Raw genomic sequence first — 18,043 nt, 5'->3', positions numbered from 1 at the left:
GTTCAGCTTATGACCATTATCCCTCATGCTCCCACTGTGCACCCAAGGGCACCACCAGGCTCTTGGTAACCAACTCTTAAGGCACTGCAGAGCTCCTCATTCCATTACAGCAGGCAATCCCATGGATCTAACATGATTTACTGTGACTAAAACTGGCAAACACTTTCTTCACACCTACAAGAAGCCTCATTCCACCATTTCCTATGGGATAGTGGTTGACCAGCTGCAGTACTCCAGACCTGCCTTCTTGCAAATGGATAAAACAATAACCTTTCTCCAGTTATTGAGAACCTCCCTCAATCTACAGTCTGTCAAAGATCACAGAGAGCAGTCTGACAATGACATCAGTTGGCTTTCCCAGTACACTCATGGTGTGATTCTTGGGTTTGTCCTGGGAAGGGTGAGAAGTTGGACTCTATGATGCTTACAGCCCCTTTCCTGAGGTCAGACTGACAGGCCTGCAGTCCCCCAGAGATCCTTCTTCCAACCCTTCCTGTAAACGGGTTTCACATTTGCTAACCTCCAATCATCTGGGACCTCCCCAGCTAGCCAGGAGAAAAGATCAATTAATGGAGAGTGGCTTAATGAGCTCTTCTGCCAGCCCCTTCAATACCCTCACATGAATCCCATCTGGACCCACAGACTTGTGAGGATCTGAATGGCACAGGAGGTCACTAACTACTTCCTCTGGATTGCAGGGGCTCTGGTCTGCTCCCTGTCCATGCCTACCAGCTCAGGGTGTGGTGCCCCTGAGGATTATGTGTCTTTCTGCTGAAGTCTGAGACAAATTTCTTATGGTGTTACTCATTAGACGTTTAAAATATTGTATTTCTACTTAAGACTGACATATGCAGGAGGGGAAATAAACTCATAGACAGCCAAATTCACACCATAGGATCAAAAATAATTCTTGCACTTTATTCCATAAGAACTCCTAATATACTTTACTTTCCTCTGGAATCTTAATTAGATTTCAAAAAGAATGCAGGTATGATGTTCAAGGACTATTTTTCACAGCAACAATTACTCGAGATGTAGTCTCCCCTATTATATCTTTTCAATAAAGCCATTTTTTATAGCTCATCCATTTTTAATTTGATAAAGCCTCTATTTTCTGTTCTCCCTTTTCATTTGACCGCTGAGTCTTCTCATAAACGTTCATTTCCTAGCAGCTAGAGCACAATGAACAGAAAAGCAAACTGCTGTTCATCTGAACAATGACACTCCCACACAGTGAAGTGTGTGTGTCTGGGAGCCCTGCTACAGAAAAACACATGCCCACAGTTATTCACAGATTCCACTTCAGCCACAGTGCAAGGAACTGGCAGACATGAATAGCTTCTTTTACCTTGTTTATTCAAGAATTATGATCCACCAGCCTGCTTTTAAGCATTTGATATCCTACAGGGAAGAGATTAAATAAGCCTGACGCCAAATGAAAAACTTCAGACATGATGCTGATATTTTTGGTAAACTTATGAAGCCAAAATCTGAAGGTCTTGTCCTTAGAGACTAAAAGGCCTTTGCTCTAGGATTTTATATTATGCTAGCAAAGTCACTGATTTCTTGATAGGTTCTCTCCTGCCTTGAGTGCATTTGAAAGAAAAGCAACCATCTTTCTAATTTTCACACTGCTCCTCACATAATTAATCAAGTATACAATCTAAACTGACTTCCTTTCCAAGCACATTATTGCAAATCAGTCATTTGTGGGAGAAAAGCATAAAGAGAAATAGGACTGTAGTTTACACCTTGTTTAAATAGAGTTTTCCATACTGGGAAGCTGGAGGATGGGCTATAATAATACAGCACTTAAATAGTAAATATGCACAGGGGCACACGGACAGCACACACGTGTGCTCTCATTTCTCATGATCCCAGTGAAAGGGGTCATGATCTTTCAGACTTTGACCTCAACACCTCTAATTTTTCATCTTGGTTCTCGGAAGAGAAATTTAACCCATCTGGTTTTCAGTTTTATGAGGTCATGAGCCATGAAAGAAAATCTAGCTTTAAAAAAAAAAGGAGATAGATAATCTTCTGTCCCTGTATAAGAGTAGATTACACAGATGTTTCTGTTATGTCAAGGCAAACTTAAAAGGGAAAAAATATCTTCTGTCCAATATTACATATTCATGTCTCTACCACTTTGTATTTCTTTCTGGCTGTACTTATACATTTCTAGTCCCTCTATCAAAACCATGCACAATGGTCAACCACAAACTCCTGCCACCACCCACTTGTGAAAATCCTGCCTTTCATGTCATCACTGGGCTATTCAGCCTGGTGCTACAATGAGGCAACAATTCCATTAGAAGTGATAGATAATTACATTTCCTACTATAGCAAGGCACAAACCACCATCCCACCTTGTCCTCTGCTCTCTGGCAGCACCAGGCAACACAACCAGAGTCAACTCGTGTCTGAGTTGAACTGTTCATTAACTGGTTCACACATCCAGCAATGCATTTAATAGTGCTGGTAAAGGGCAGGTTGTTTTCTTTTTTCTTAAAAACACACAAAAAAGTTTGCAGCCTCCCTCTCCCCAGCCACACAAGCCATAGAGCTTCAGCAATCCACCCCCACACTGTAGGAAACATTTTACATACAAAAGAATTTATGAGATCTTTTATGATTTCCAGCATCCACCAAAGCTAGAGAACCATTGTTACAATCTCCCGAAAAATTTATAATATGGGGATATTTGGAAGTCAGATTAGTTCATAGGGTTCTCTGCATATAAATTATACAACAAAATTATTAAACAGCACAGCACCTTCAACAGAGGGTTAACTCATATTTCACTGCAAGAACACTGAATGATGCACCTGTTTCATATCCTTAAGATATGAAACCTCACAATAAAATGCAACATGCAGGAATGGGGTTTTTAAGCATTTATTCAAAAAACAGCAAGTTTTGAAAAATGACAGCAAAGAATCATATGTAAACCAGGAGACAAGTGCTTCTAATACTATTTCTATAATTGCCTTACAATTCAAAGGCCAACCAAGTCCTTGTGGACTGTGTCCACCTTAAGTCCTGTTCCCTTCTCCAGCATAGCAAATACACACTGAGCTGTTAATTGCAGTAACGCTAATTAAAAGACAAAACCTCACAGCTACATTAGCAGTGAAATTGCCAATTAGCACACAAGGCTTCCTCATTACTGCTGCTGCATGAAATGTGAAGCATGATGTGGATAGCAGTCATAAAATAAAAGACATTTTTTAAAAGCCAATAGGTCACATTTTCAGCTTACTTCAAAAGTACTGCTGGAATCAGTAACTGAGAAGCTGACCTACAGGAAAGAAAGAAATTCCTACAACTTTTTGTGAAAACCACTAAAGAAAAATATTGCCATTTTCCACATCTGCATTCACAATGGTTTTCAGGGGAAAGAGTACTTGCCTTGGCGTAGCCACTAGAAAATGGCTTAAACATTTAAAAATAGGCCAAAGGCTAAGACTTCAGTGGATAATTTATCCTGACTTTATATTCCATGTAAGCCTTCCCCAGAAAGAACTAAGGGATACTGAAAGCAATCCAGGTGATCCCAGTGTCCTTTATTCTACAGAAGGAACACTTGTGTCCTTCCGTCTCTTGCAATGACCATTTAATGAAAGTCAATCCAGACCTCACAACCCTCAAGCTGCTTCCATAAAGTGATTGTGCTTTTCATACAGTTTATATTTCCCCATATCTCTCTGCCTTTTTTTTTTTTTTATATTTTTAATTCTAATTCAGAGGTCTCATGGTAAATAAAATGGAAATACTTTCAGCATGATCTTCCTTGAGAGAACTGGAGTAGGTATTTGTTTTTCACTTGCTCCCTTTTAACCAAGCATTTTGTTGACCATAATCAATTTCTTCACTCAAGAGAAAAATGTGCAATTATCTACAATGAAGAAGGTGTGTCTAAGGAATAGGGTGGGGGGGGGGGGGAAGAGAAATCAATGGAACCATCTGTCTGACATTCCTACAACATTATAAGATACTTGTAATTAACTGCTTGCCTACCAAAGTCTGCCAGCTTTAACTCCCCCGTGTCACTGATCAGAAGGTTCTGTGGTTTCAGGTCCCTGTGCAAAATGTAACGCTGGTGGATGTAAGACAGTCCTCGCAGCAACTGAAATAAAAATAACTGAAAAAGAGGGGGACAAAAAATGACCTCTGTTAATATTTTGCATATAACCACAGGTGATTTCTTCATGATATGCAGGGTGCTTGCACATTGCGGTAACATTGTGTCAGAATTCCTCCCAAACTGGCTAAATCCCACCCAAATTTAACACAACGAAATTTCCATCTGAAATATACTTACTTTGCAAGGACTAAACCCAGCCTCCAATGTCATAGATTCAATTTGACTGCTTTAAAAAGAAGAGAGCAATACAACCATGTGCAGAAGGCTTGGTTTCTACCAAATTATAATTATATTCCATTTACCCATATGGCCTTAGAGATTAGGTGGTAGCCTGAAGACAGATGTGTATCTTCACTAATTATAGGCAGCAACAGTACAGGGTGGATAGGGATGGGGAGAAAAGGCTGGGGGATGGAACGCTGAAGCTAAAACAAAGAAGAAATTAATAGTATAACAATAATGCCTGTGTACCCAAGGAAATCTGCAAGTAAAATAGATTTTATCCCTTGAAGTCTATTTTAATGGGAGTTTCTTATGTATTTTTCATTAGGAAATAACTCTCACTGAACCTAAAGATGACTTTTGAAACCTACTTGCAATAGTCTTTAAGGTAATTTTAGACAGAAACCTAACTCACCATCTCCTGGTTTCTTAGAGTCCTTCCCTGGACTCTATAAATGCTTACTCCTAAATCTAAGCATTACTATTGTGTATTCTGTAATTCACAATTATGAACAAAGAGCTGGAGGAAGAGGATCTTTTGTCCTCCCCTTTCCATCTCTCATATCTATAATTTTCCTGCATCATTTCAGACACTTGCTGGGAAGGGCTGTGTTACCCGTCATGGGTTTTGTCAACACAAAGGGTGAATGAACTCCCAGGAGTTTTCTTTGCAGTTATGAAGAGCCTGTCCCAATGCAGAGACCCTTCCTTTTCCCTGGTATATCTTGAGAAATACTTCAGTTTCTAGATGTGAACACAAAAATGCCCTCCAAAGCTAAACATGGAGGATCCAAGAGCAGGTATGGACTCCGTGCCTCACAGCTCAGAGGACAGTGAAATGTGCTCTCTAGGAAGACGTGGTAACCACCCCAAAGATTGGGGAAAAGTCAACTCAGGCACATGAGAATTTCTAATTAACTTGCAACACAAGCATCCTATTCAGTGATTACTGAAGTGAAGAGACATTCTAAAAAGGGTTACAAAATCTGATTATAGAAGAGAATAAAGGCTGACATGAAAGAAACAGAAACATCATGTAACTGAAGGTGAAATTAATTTAATTGCATTTCATTTTTTCCCTGAGTGCAGACACAATGCACTCTATGTTGAACTATTTAGCCAGGGCACAAAGAGCCATATCAATCACCTTCTTGCCAGGGTAGGGTCTAACAATGTGCTGAGGAAACCTAAGAGAAAAATACAGGAACAAAGAATAGCAGGAAAGTCATAAGTAACATGCACATTCCTTTCTGAATTGTGGTTAAAGTGGAATTTATGGTAGATAAAAACTATTTTAATAAGAGCAAGAAGCAGAAATAGCTTTCATTACAGCCTGAAAATATCAATTTAATTCTATTAAATTACTTCAAAATAATACATTTTTTAAAATAAAAAGATGGGCAAAATAACATGTTTGCCAGGCTAAATCAATAGCATTTAACTTCAAACATTATTTTCAAATATGCAAAGAAATTTCAATTATCATGCCCTGTAATCTTTATAATATCTCAAAATATATTTATTAATGTCTTTCATTTGGCTTTAGTGTAAAGAGTCAAATGATTTGACATAATGTGCTAAAAAAAAATGCCCAACAACTTCACGGCTAAACAGAATAAACATCTGCTCTAGAGGACAGCTTTGGAATGTAGTTTTATTCCAAACTTGTAGACATGCTGTACTCATTAAGTACTTCCCCAAAAGTTAATTAATTCACTCACACCTCCTTGGAGGAAGCGCATGGAAGAGAAGGGGGAAAAAAAATCTTCCTGAATTCATTACAGGGTAAACTCAAATATTGGGTTTTTTGCTTTCTCTTTTTCTCTTCCCCTTTGTTTTTATTTGGTAATTTAAATGTGAAAAGATTTATGTGAACACAAGCCTAACATCTGGCAGCAAAGCATTCTGCAAACCACTGGTCCTTTGAGATTTCTTGGGATGAGAAAACACCAGGGGAGGCCTCTCCATTTCCAACGGTTTCTCAGCCCACAAAAAGAAAAGATAAATTGGAAAAAAATGTTTCTGGTTCCTCACAAAGGACTTCTGCCCTCTCACAGTCAAGTTCACACCCCTGATCTTGAGGAAAGCCTTCTCCAGGAAACCCATCTTCTTCCCAGATTGTCTGCATTAACTTCTCAAGAACAAAAATGAATCCTATATGAGGAACCATCAATCCTTACCCATATACCCAGTCTGAAATTGACATACCTCCTATCATGGTCATACTCTCATCTTACTTCATCCTTCCACCACCTCACTCAATTCCAATCACCATGAAACCTCAGCCTGGGTTTTTTTCAGGGAGTTTTGTACAGGCAATGGAACTGCCATTTCCCAAGGCCCCAGGATGGCAGCTGCAGTCAATGGCAAATTCACCATGTATTTCAACAGGTTGGTTGTGATGGTAAAATCAAGACAGATACACAACTCGTTAGCTTTCATGTTGGTAATTTTAATATTTGCATGGTCATATTTGCATGGCTGTATAGGTAATGAATAACCTGCAATAAATAAACTAAGACATCGTTTGTGTACAGTTTCTAGCTTATTAATAAGAACAAAGGTTTTGATAATAAAATTAAGCTCACAAAATACCAAAGGTCACTGTGTTGAAAAAGACAGAAAACAGGACAGGGATTTGTTCCTAGAAGTCAGGTTTTCAGCAAAGTTTAATATTAGGAAGCTCAACACTACATTCAGACAAAAAAATCTTAACACTTGTGGCTTCAAGTCTTGCTTATTTATTTCAGCCATTAAAAAATACCTTTTTTCCCTGACTGCAGCTCTCACTTTAATGAGCAACATTTTAATGAAGACTTTTCATTGTCAGCGAGAAAAATGCATGCAGGTCAAAGCTAATTCAGGGTTTATGGACTGTGATATTAAAAGAACATTAGCAGTTCTTAAAACATACAAGAGAAAGCCCTCAAAGGGTGAGTTAGCACCTACACAGTCCAAGTGTAATGCCTGGATAACCATTTGAGCTATATGCAACATTTGACCAAATGGCCACGGTAGTTTTAGAATGCAACATTTCCTGAGAGACTTGTAGCTATGTGGATGAAGCGCCCAGCTTTCCTGGTGTTTGAACGAGTCTGGGTGAGTGCACAACCCAGAGCCTTACATGCAGACATGCAATGGCTGCCTGGTGGCCCACGTGCTGCAGAATGATTCACTGTCTGGTGGCCTCTGAAGGAGCTTGTGAGTTAGACACTGACACAGGCTGTGCAAAACACATCTAAAGGGTGGGATTGAGAGCAGCTGACACTGTCTGACTTAGGTTCAGAAAGCTCTTTCCAGTCTAAGGATGAAGGGGAACACTTGCGTACAAGTGATCTGTGTAAAGCGCTCAGATAACTCCACACAGTTGCCTTCCATTACAAGAGAGGGCAGAGAGTTTCTGGCAAAGGATACTGGGCTAAGTGAGAAGCAGAAATCCACAACATGCCTAGGAAGATTCTCTGGAAAATGTACCATTTCCACACAGACTCTGCTGAGGCACTGAGGACCCCAATGACAGAGAGGATGCTTGCCAAAAGGACAGAATAATGATGCCTGTGGGGGCCTTTTTTAGGACTTTCTGTGATGGCAAAGAGGGATTTCTAAACTATTTTCTTCATTTGAGCTCTCTTAATTCATGTTGTATTTTGGGAATAGAGGACCTGGACACAGAAGTAAAAGGCTACACAGAACTAGAAAGCTACAAAGAACTTTTTAGTTTACAGAAGATGCACAAAACTCTTGGTTCTGCTCTCTTGGCAGTAAAGTCTGCAAAAAGGCTGAGATAATCTGGAACAGGCGTTAACATCATTTCAGAACAAAGCTGAAAGCAAACCTGAATCAATGTCTTTCCTTTAGCAAGCTCATACTGCTCTATTAGTATAGCTACTTTTGAAAAATACACAATACCACACAGGCTTTATTATCATCCAACACTGATTACATAAATGCCCCTGCTTGCCCTATGTATCAAAGCACACTGTCTGGGAATCACACAGTCATCTGAATTCCCATGTGTGTATTCAGCATCAATAAAATCATATTTAGTCCTATTAGGCCATCAAATCTAAAAATACCAGTAAAAGAAACCAAACTTAGGACATCCCATCTCATGCTTGCAATCAGTGAAGTTCTCCCTATTATCCAGAGGACAGTACAGGCTTCTGTACATTATTGGCTATTTAAAATAGCAAAAGGAGGTAAGAAATCACTACAGTGCCATCTCACAGCCTTGGAAATAAACAGAACCAAACTCAGTTCCATTTGGGCTCACTCAACTGTTCAGGAATCTTAGAACTGCTTGTTTTAAAACACTATATTAGATAAAACTACCTGGTGATATGCACTATCGCAGAAGCAATGAGAAGTGTCCCTCTGTGACTTATGCTGGCATGTCAAAACCTCACCAAGCACAATCTTTTTTATCTCTCTTGGTTTGCTATTCATTTTCCTCTTCTAAACCAGGATAATAACCACAAGATAAAATCGAACTTTTCACTTCTAATACCTGGAGAAATACTGCACTTTTTAGGTCAAAGTTTTGTAGACTCTGTTTCTTAAATCGTCAGAAGAAGTTCTAGGAAGAAAGAACTGACTTGAGACAAATTTGTATCCACATGAACAAGGAAAATCAGAATTAAAAATTATTAGGTATTTGAATCTGTAGGATTTTCAGGATTATAATAAGATTTATCTCACAAAAAGGTTCCTCATATCTGCCTTCCCTGGAATCAACTGCGTTCCCTCCAAAAGAATTTTAAAACAATCCACTTCAATCCAGTGCTTTTATAAAGGCTTCTAACTTGCTCCTGCATTCCTTACACACAAAGGAGTAGAGTCCTACCAAGGCAATGTAACACAGAAATACAGTCACTGGAAATATTTATTGCATCATTGCTTAAAAAATTATATATACAGATTTTTCCACTTATTTTCAGCAGAACTGCAAAGGAAAGAGATTGGAATGTATTAATTTGCTAACTTCTATTCTCTTTGATGCTGTTTTAATCATTTTTTGTCCCCTCTGGGTACTACTACAGTCATTTGCAATGAGGAAGGTGTGCTTAATTAACTGAGTGTAAAGACACTCCCTTATGATCAGCTGTAGTCATCTGCTAAGGTTCAGTAAGTGGAAGACTCAGGTTTTTCCTTCTGAATAGCAAAAGTAAAAATAAATTCAATTCAATTGAATCTGCTTTTTTACCTTTCATCAGCACACTTCCATGCTGAAGTAGGTAGGAGTGACAATTGTTGCCTCACTGATTTTAAAAATCTTGACGTGTTCTCCCTACAATATACATGTGTTCTTGCCCTATGTGAATCATGAAGACCATAGAGACAATAAATTACAAGTGCACTTATGAAAGTGACATTCTAGCATGATTTTAACATGCTAATGAAGCTCCTGCATTAACCGTTCACACTTGTGCATATTATCAAACCATTAAGTGACAAGACTGACATGAAGAAGAGTGAAATGCTGATGCTATATTTAATGTCTTATAATGAAAAAGTCTAATTTAAATAATCAATTTTCTATGCCATGTGTAAAAGACGACCTTAATTTGGCATAACATTACTCTGTCTGCTGCACACCTGCTTATTCACTGAATGAGGAATGAAAAATAGCACCTTCTCAACCACATTAAACAGCATCACTTCTTACTTAACATATCTGCTGAAATACACTTTTAATTCAACTTCACATCAGCAACATGACCAATTTTAGTGAGTAGGAGAGAGATTTCAAAAGCATGCCATTAGTTTCGATTTGCTTCCAGTAACAATAGATAAATTTAAAAGGACTACCACAGCAGGTTTTCACCTTAAAGTCAAAGACTGTTTTCTTCAAACCCCAGTGAGTCAGTGACATGAAAATTTATCACAGCTGGATCTACTACCACAGTTTCATCGCCTATTTCCTGTGCACCTTACTTCTATGGCACTCAACCTCCTGGTTGGACACCCCTCTCTAGTTACATACAGGTGCTCACACACTACAGCTTCCCCTACACCGTGTAACATGTCTCTGCCACATGGGGATGCAGGACTGCCCCTGCAATCCAACAAATGCTTCCCCACAGAAAAGGGGGAGCACAAACCTCCTGTCCGTGCCACAGATGTTGATACAATCACCCAATGGAAAGAAAACAGAAACATGCTAGGGAAGCTTACATTAACATAACTGCAACCTAAAACCTACAGCATTGTTTTATCCTACTTTTCAGCTATTATGCTTTTCTAACAAGCACATGGGTTTGTATCTTATTATTAATAAATGTAGCTACTGCTTAGCAAGAGGCAGTGTGCAACACTCTGCTACTGCCAAAGCTCAGGCAGCTCCACTTTAGTGCAGTAAACCTCATATGGATACAACACAGGGGCTGCCCAATCCTTGCACGGTCTGAATGCCTCCCTACCCTTTGTGCTTCAGACCATCCTAAAGCTGTAATCAGTGCAGTGATAAATATTAATGCTTCCAGAAGACATCAGATGACAACTACCCTATGGCTTCGACTCAGATTATTAATTTTCACATTAGTTATTAAATGCCAAAATTACTCATCTGACAAAAACAGATTCAACTTTAACAACTGCAACCATTAGTTGAGGACAATGCTCGCAGTACTACAGTGCAGCAAGGAATACACAAATATCATAAATTACTAAATTCCAAAGATTTCAGATAATATCATTTAACACCCAGTATATTTCAACATTTTCAATCCCATGTTATGGAGACCACCATTAAATCCTTGATTTAACAAATACAGTATTTTTATCATATCTGGGTTTTTTAGCTATATAGTTGCTATAAAGTTGACTGACCTCTTCTTGAACATTTAGCACAGAAGAGTGTTGCAGCATCTCTCTATGTGTCACTAATTATTATCTAATGCATTCCTTTAAAAAAATCTTTTTTAAGTTTTTAGAGAAATTAATGATATTTTTTGCTGAAACATAAGCATATTTTTACAGAGATTATTGGACTGCCCTAGGAAACTTAGTACCCAAATCCCAATCCACATTTTGCCACATACCCTGACTCAGTATTGGAGTGATAAAACACGTTTTAAAATATTCTGGTGGGGGTAGGGCTTAGTAAGTTAAGGTTTTGCTTCAAAAATATCCATCCATTATGCCCAGAAGACTGCTGTACCCTGCTTCCCAGGAGAAAGGAAGGCTCAAAATTGAGATGGGTAAGAGCTGAAGTCTCAAAGGCTCCTGGGAAAAGGCTGAATATTCTTGTTGCCTGCATGCAAAGCTCAACAAGAGGGTCTGCCTATTTCTTCTTAACACTTTTTGGCCCTAGGAAGAGAAAAGATGCCCAGGGAAAAGAACAAATCAGTGCAGCAATATCAGATAGAATAAGAACAAACTGCGAGTTCCTTCCCCCTCTGGTCACAGCAGACTACAGGAGGCTTCCAAGTTGCCTGAAGTAAAAGATTTTGAGAGCAATTAAGAGACAGGAACAGTTTTTGTCTGGTTGAAAACCTGTTGTCATTCAGACTGGTGTTCCTGGACTAAAGAACAGTGGGTCAGGTGCAAGTGTCTTTTTATATTGCCAAAGATGAGGGTTTTTTCTGTCAAATACTCATGCAAATCAATATTACCTCTAACACTGCAAGTAGAAGAAAAAAGGCAGAGAGAAAAAATTCAGGATGCTTTTCTCAAAAGACTTCAGCTATCTCAAGGCAGCATCACTAATTAAGAAGCAAATCAGCTTTCATGAGTAGATTTATTTTTAAGGCAGGGATGCAAACAAGCAACGCAAGCATGACAGATGCAAGCCTTTGCTCTACTTATTCTACCAGTAATAGGAGTTACAGTAAACAAACTCAATTATAAAATAAATGCATCAAGGCATAAAGATGAATTTATGTGCATTATTTGGAATGTGGTAATATGGAGTAAAACACAAAGTTAAAATAAAGGTGATATTTCAAATATTAAAAGAAGCTAAGAATAGCTATATTTTCACAGGGCATGCTGAAATGCACAAATAAAAAGACACTTAAATTATGAATTTACAAAACCAGAGTTGTCTATTTATGGACAACTGCAAACAAAAGCCCAGAAGAACCAAGAAGGTAAGAAAAAAGACTGGTGGAAATAGCCCTGTACCAGACAGAAAGGGACATAAATCAGAATGAAGATTATAACACAAAAATATCATTGGTAGGGTCAGCTAGTTGCTCTGACCCGTTAGAGTTCCTGCTGCAGGAAGTAATCCAGATGTTCCAACTGAGCATGAACTATCTCTAAAGGCTGCAACATCTGTGGGAAAGACAGCCAGGAGTACAGCTTTCAGTAGTCTGTGCCAGGAGGAACAGCACAGGGAGAGTCAGGAGCAAACCTTGTACCTCAGTTTGCAATAGCACATTTTACAGCTTGGCAAGCACCACACAGTACACACATAAATCAATTCCTATTTCCAGTCATGGACAGGGCTGCAGCAGTAGCTTCCAGCAGAAACATAATTATATGTGGGGCCATGTATTTAAGATTTATTGCTTGCCTTCAATTGTGGAAAAACTGAGAAAGACATCTTTTAAACCAGACAGGAGAAGATGAGGCCATGTGTTCTACACAGGGAATTATTAACTGATTACCCTTTTCCTCAACATCTTTAAATACAACACTGTACACAGTATATGAATACATGGTCATTTATAAATGCTAGACATGCAAATTCATTACACACCAAAGAGGTAAATAATTGTATATTTGGACCTAATGGAGTCTGCAGAATATATGGACTGAAATAACTGCTTTATGCCAATTTCCCTTCAAGCTGATGAAAATGTTTCAGGTACTAGACTGCAATTATGCCATCACTAGTTTAACATTACCAGGGACAGGCATTTTTAAAACAGTATCTCAGCATCACACACAAATTCCCTGAAGGATTTAAAGCCTCACATTATTTGTAAGACTTGCACCTCCAGCCACAAATTATAAAATCCTGGAATCATTATGTGTCAATACAGACATACCAATAAAAATGCTAAACCTAATACTTGTTTTATTTGCCTAAGCATATTGTCCCTGGACTTCTATAACTGTCAGCTGAGACATTCCTCTTTATACTTACACATACTTATAATATCCTGCTCAGTCTTTATTTAAAATAGTTAAGTGACAGCAAATAGCCTATTTAAAACCACAAAGAAAGGCAATGTCAAGCACAGTACCTGAGGGGACAACAATATGTGTGTCCATCAAAGTAATTTAGATTTTTATTCTATTTATGAGTCATCATTTAAAAGTAAGCCTGAGGGAACAAGCATTGTCTTTACATTGCAAATACAGAGAAAATCCAGAAATCTAATTAAGCTGAAGATATCCTATAGAAGGCAAGATGTAATTTGCATCTGTCTTCCTATAAAATACTGTTTAAGAGGAACTACTGTACATATTCTTTGGGAAAAGAAAAACGTGTGCTTATGTGGGTTTGTATTCATAATAACTGGCAACAAGCCAGAAAGGAATATCCATCAATAGGCAATACTTCCCTCAAGAATAAAATTAAAAGGCAGGGGGTCTTTTGTCATGCTGGGAGAGCATCAATGGCTTAATCCCACAGGTTAGCCCCAGAGAGCCGAGACTAATTTATTGCTACTGGAATATAATTGCTCAACTGGAAGCTTTTAAAATGGATTTAGGGATCACATAACCACTGATTCTGAACAAACAGGGTCCAAAAGTCTGACTAAAAGTGAAATTACTGAAGGACCTCTAGAAAGAAGGGGCTGGCAGGGAGAGAAGGCTAATTCATATAGCCCAGCTTAACCCTTAGAAATCAGCTGTGGACCCAAAAAGACAACTTAGCCCAGAAGTTAAAACCAAAATAAGGTGGTAAAGTCTCAGATCCCCAACTGCACGAGTCAACAAATTTAGTACAGTACAACAAAGCATCAAAATGAAATGGTTGTGAAATAACCACATTACTTCCTCTGAAACAAAAGAGCACTTCTAGTTTGGCATGCTGGTGAAGGTCTGGGAAATTTTAGCATATCTGACTAGGTTTCTGTCCTCCCAGCCAAAGAAATCACTCTTGGGCTATTTTTAATTCAGCCTTGAGAGCAGGTATTGCACTGAAATTCCCAAGCAGGCCGATTCATTCATTAAAATGGTAGGACCTCAAATCATCATGCCTGGTTGTAGTAATTAATGCATGATTAGGACTAGCCTTTGTTGCTGGCCTGGCAAGAGAGACTTCTAAATATATATAACTGATTTTAATCAGTATCATTTAAGAGAAAAAAAAGTTCATTGTTCAATGGGATTGCTCATGTTTCATCTGCTGATTGAAGTTGCATCTGCTCCAACTTCCAAAATTTTTCTTTTCTGCCCCCTGCCACCCCCCACTTTCATTAATAATCCACTGGGAATTTTAAAAACTTAAACCAGCAGTACCTCAGGAGTACATTCTACACAGCTACTCAAATATTTCTAGTGTGTCTATAAGCTTCAAAGGTATTTCTGAGCACTGACAAATGGTACAGATAGTCACAGAAACACATGCAGCAAAATCTGAAAGGGAAATGCTGCTGCTGCAGTTCCCTCTGAGGTCCCTGTTTTAAAAGACAGGTAAATCAGGATTCACAGGAGTGACAAAATAACAAGCCAAATGATCCATTTATATCCATCCTCCTCAAAGACAAGCTCACTGGGCCTGATGTGATTTAATACAAGTACAATTATTTGAATTATTATGTCTTTTTTTGTAGGGCTGCAACAACTACTGCATGTCAGACCTTGAGGTACACAGCACTGCAGCCTTGGATCAAGACTTACAAATCTGAAGCAGCACAAAGAATCTTAATAGCCAGTCTTCATTTACCCCAAAACTCAGAGAAATGAAGTTAAAAGCATCCACATGGGGAAATGAAACACAACTCCCCTGGTTTAACAAGCACATTTAACACCTGAAACTCTGCTTAGGAAACTGAGCAGAGAAGAAAGCTCAGAAGTTTCAGGGGTTGAAAAGCAGGTCCTACCTCACCCCCTTTAGTGCCACACTCATGGTCTGTGAGTGTATTGGTTTGGTTTGGGGTTCTTTTATTCCCAAATATATCTAGGAGGAATTTTCCTTATTTTTTTTAGATGGCAGTAATTCTTATTGAAATTCATACGTTGTAGATGCCACTTTTCAGTCAAAGAACACGGAAAATTAATGAAGCTACATGATGTGCAACAATGATCAGCTAGTGCAGAAGAAAAAATACTTCCTCTTTTTAATTTTTTTTTTTTTAACCAAACAGCCTTCTGGCTTTTCCAGAAAAGAGAGAGAGTTTCATGAACTTCTACGTTTCGGTAAGTTACATCCTGGAATAAAGTTCCCAGTATGACAAATGAAGACTTAAACACTTCCAAAGCAGAACAACAATAGGACTGATGCCCAAGTGCAAGACAATTGTAACAAAGATCATCTGAGTTATCTATACACACACAACACATTCTGCATGTCTGGTTGGCTTCCATTTCATGCTAAAATAATTTGGCTGACTTCCCAAAGAGAAACTGGATCAAGTCTCTACTCATCTAACTTTCCATTAAATCCTGCTAATAAACTCTCTCTTTCCTGTGTGATGATTCTCAGTATCTACCTTAGAAGGAAAAAAAATTCCAAAGTGAGATCAGCTATGAAAATGCTGATCTCATCCAAGAAAGTGTGCAAAAAGATTAAGGAAGATTTTATACGTTCATATAAAAAGCAGCACATTCAGCTAATAGAAGTAATAACAGTTCCCTCAAACCTGATGAACCCACACTAAGTTACCTAACTGAAGATCTAGCACTGACAGCCTAAAGCATGTTTACCCTGGGGTTTTAGGGCAGTATTGTCTTAAGAGCAAATGTTTCAATGGAGGGGAGGGATTACCAGCACTGCTAACAGCATTCACAGCATTCAAATATTTTGGCTCTGAGTCAATTTTACAAACCTCAGAAATTCTATTGCAGGAATGCTCAAATACTTGAATTTGTAATTATTTTCAAAGAAAATAAATATTTAAAAATACAGTTAATATGCCAGGCATTTTCCCTTTAGCTAGCAATCAGTTTCTATGAAACAACTGACATGACATTTTTTGCAAAGTTACTGCTACTGCATTTGCCTTCGATGTGTGCTCTTTTTGACTCTTACCTTCACATTCTCTGGATGAAGCCCTCCAGGGTGTTTGTCCATGTACTGACATAAATCAGTGTGCTAAAAGAAAGTCAGATGGAGAAAACTATATTAATATCCATATGACTGCAGTAATAAATACCCCTCTATTTAGGAGTGGACATAACAAATGGAAAATAAGATAATTTTTTTCAGCCACACATGTGCAAACACACATTTATACCTTTACACTCATTTCATTTAACAGCCTTGATAACTGATATGAATATTCAACAAATGCAAATTAATATTTTTTCTAACACCCTGCATTTGTTGAATTAATCACCTGAATTTTAATACCATTCTAAAACTTGTAAGGACAGTATCACCATCAAGATAATATCAGTATCACCACAAAGATAATATCTAGAGGATGAACCTAAAGGGAGAATCTCACATTCAACTCCCCTTGTCCACATTATAGCATTGCCCTTTAAATATAATTTTATAGTGATCCTAGATTAAGATGGGTTAAAGGTTTAGAAAATAAAGCTGAAAGGCATTGCTTATCAGAGTACTGAATGGTATTTTCCACCTCAAAAAGAAGCATATATGGACATGTACAGCCATTAAATACAGATACTTTAGAAAAGAACATAACGGAAAATTCAAACCTAAGTTTTCATTTCGTAGTTACCTATATTTCCTGCAAACATAAAACCCCATGAAAGCACTTTAAAAAAAAAAGAAAAAAAGAAGGTTTGCAATGCATAGATTCATGTTATTTTTAATGAATAAATATTTATAGTTTTTACTATGGAAACACTTTTCTTTGCATTCTTCTCTTACATTTCTACACTTGAGCAGCAGAGTTTCAGACAAATGGCATGTTGCTTCTCTAATGTGCTTGCAGAACACAGCTTCTGGAATTATGTTCAGAATAAAAAAAGTAAAAATATGTACTTGATTAACCAGCAAATACTCAGAGACAGACTCTGCCTTCCACATCTGGTTTCTGAACACATCTGGTAAAAATCATCCAACATTCCTTGAAAAGCTACTTGGCAATACCTGCCTCTCATACACAAGAGCCCATATAAATACAGGCAGTTTTCAAAGTGAGAGTTTTGGACAAAAGTTGCCTTCCACACAGCAGAATGGTGTCTCTGTGCAACATCTGCCAAACCAGGAGGCATTCTTTAGCTTTCTTTTGCAGAGTTATGCAGATACACAGCAGAGTTCACACCCAAGACACAATTTTTTTTTTTTTTTGCCACAACTATTATATGTAACTGCTTCTGAAAGCACAAACTAAAAAAACACATTGTGCATGTGGAATTAAAATTGCAAAGACATGAAGATGCACAGGATGATTAGGCTCTGCACTAGCACAGTTTTCACAAATTCTTACATGGCTTCAAGGGAGCAAGAGCCCTGACTACAGTAAATTGCTTGAATCCCAAAATGAACAGCATGTGTATCACAAGGGCAGAGGGCATGCTCAAACAGGCAAACCACACTACATACTACATTATTTCAAAATGCAGGATTTCAGACAGCAA

The 18,043-nt window shown here is 38.2% G+C and overlaps 1 protein-coding gene across 2 annotated transcripts in view; it reads right to left on the bottom strand.

Annotated features, from left to right (window-relative positions):
- The window catches only part of CDK14 (cyclin dependent kinase 14), a 310,857-nt gene that overhangs the window by 147,764 nt on the left and 145,050 nt on the right, over positions 1–18,043 (bottom strand). For both annotated transcript variants that reach the window (XM_058806832.1, XM_058806840.1), the window contains 2 exons: positions 16,521–16,583; positions 4,021–4,144 (listed from right to left, as the gene is read on the bottom strand). In XM_058806832.1, coding sequence (XP_058662815.1) covers positions 4,021–4,144; positions 16,521–16,583 — 187 coding nt within the window. The remainder of the gene's footprint in view (positions 1–4,020; positions 4,145–16,520; positions 16,584–18,043) is intronic.

The sequence above is a fragment of the Ammospiza caudacuta genome, chromosome 1, assembly GCF_027887145.1.
Source record: "Ammospiza caudacuta isolate bAmmCau1 chromosome 1, bAmmCau1.pri, whole genome shotgun sequence".
In the NCBI taxonomy this organism is placed as follows: Eukaryota; Metazoa; Chordata; class Aves; order Passeriformes; family Passerellidae; genus Ammospiza; species Ammospiza caudacuta.
This window is presented reverse-complemented; position numbering and strand designations above follow the sequence as displayed.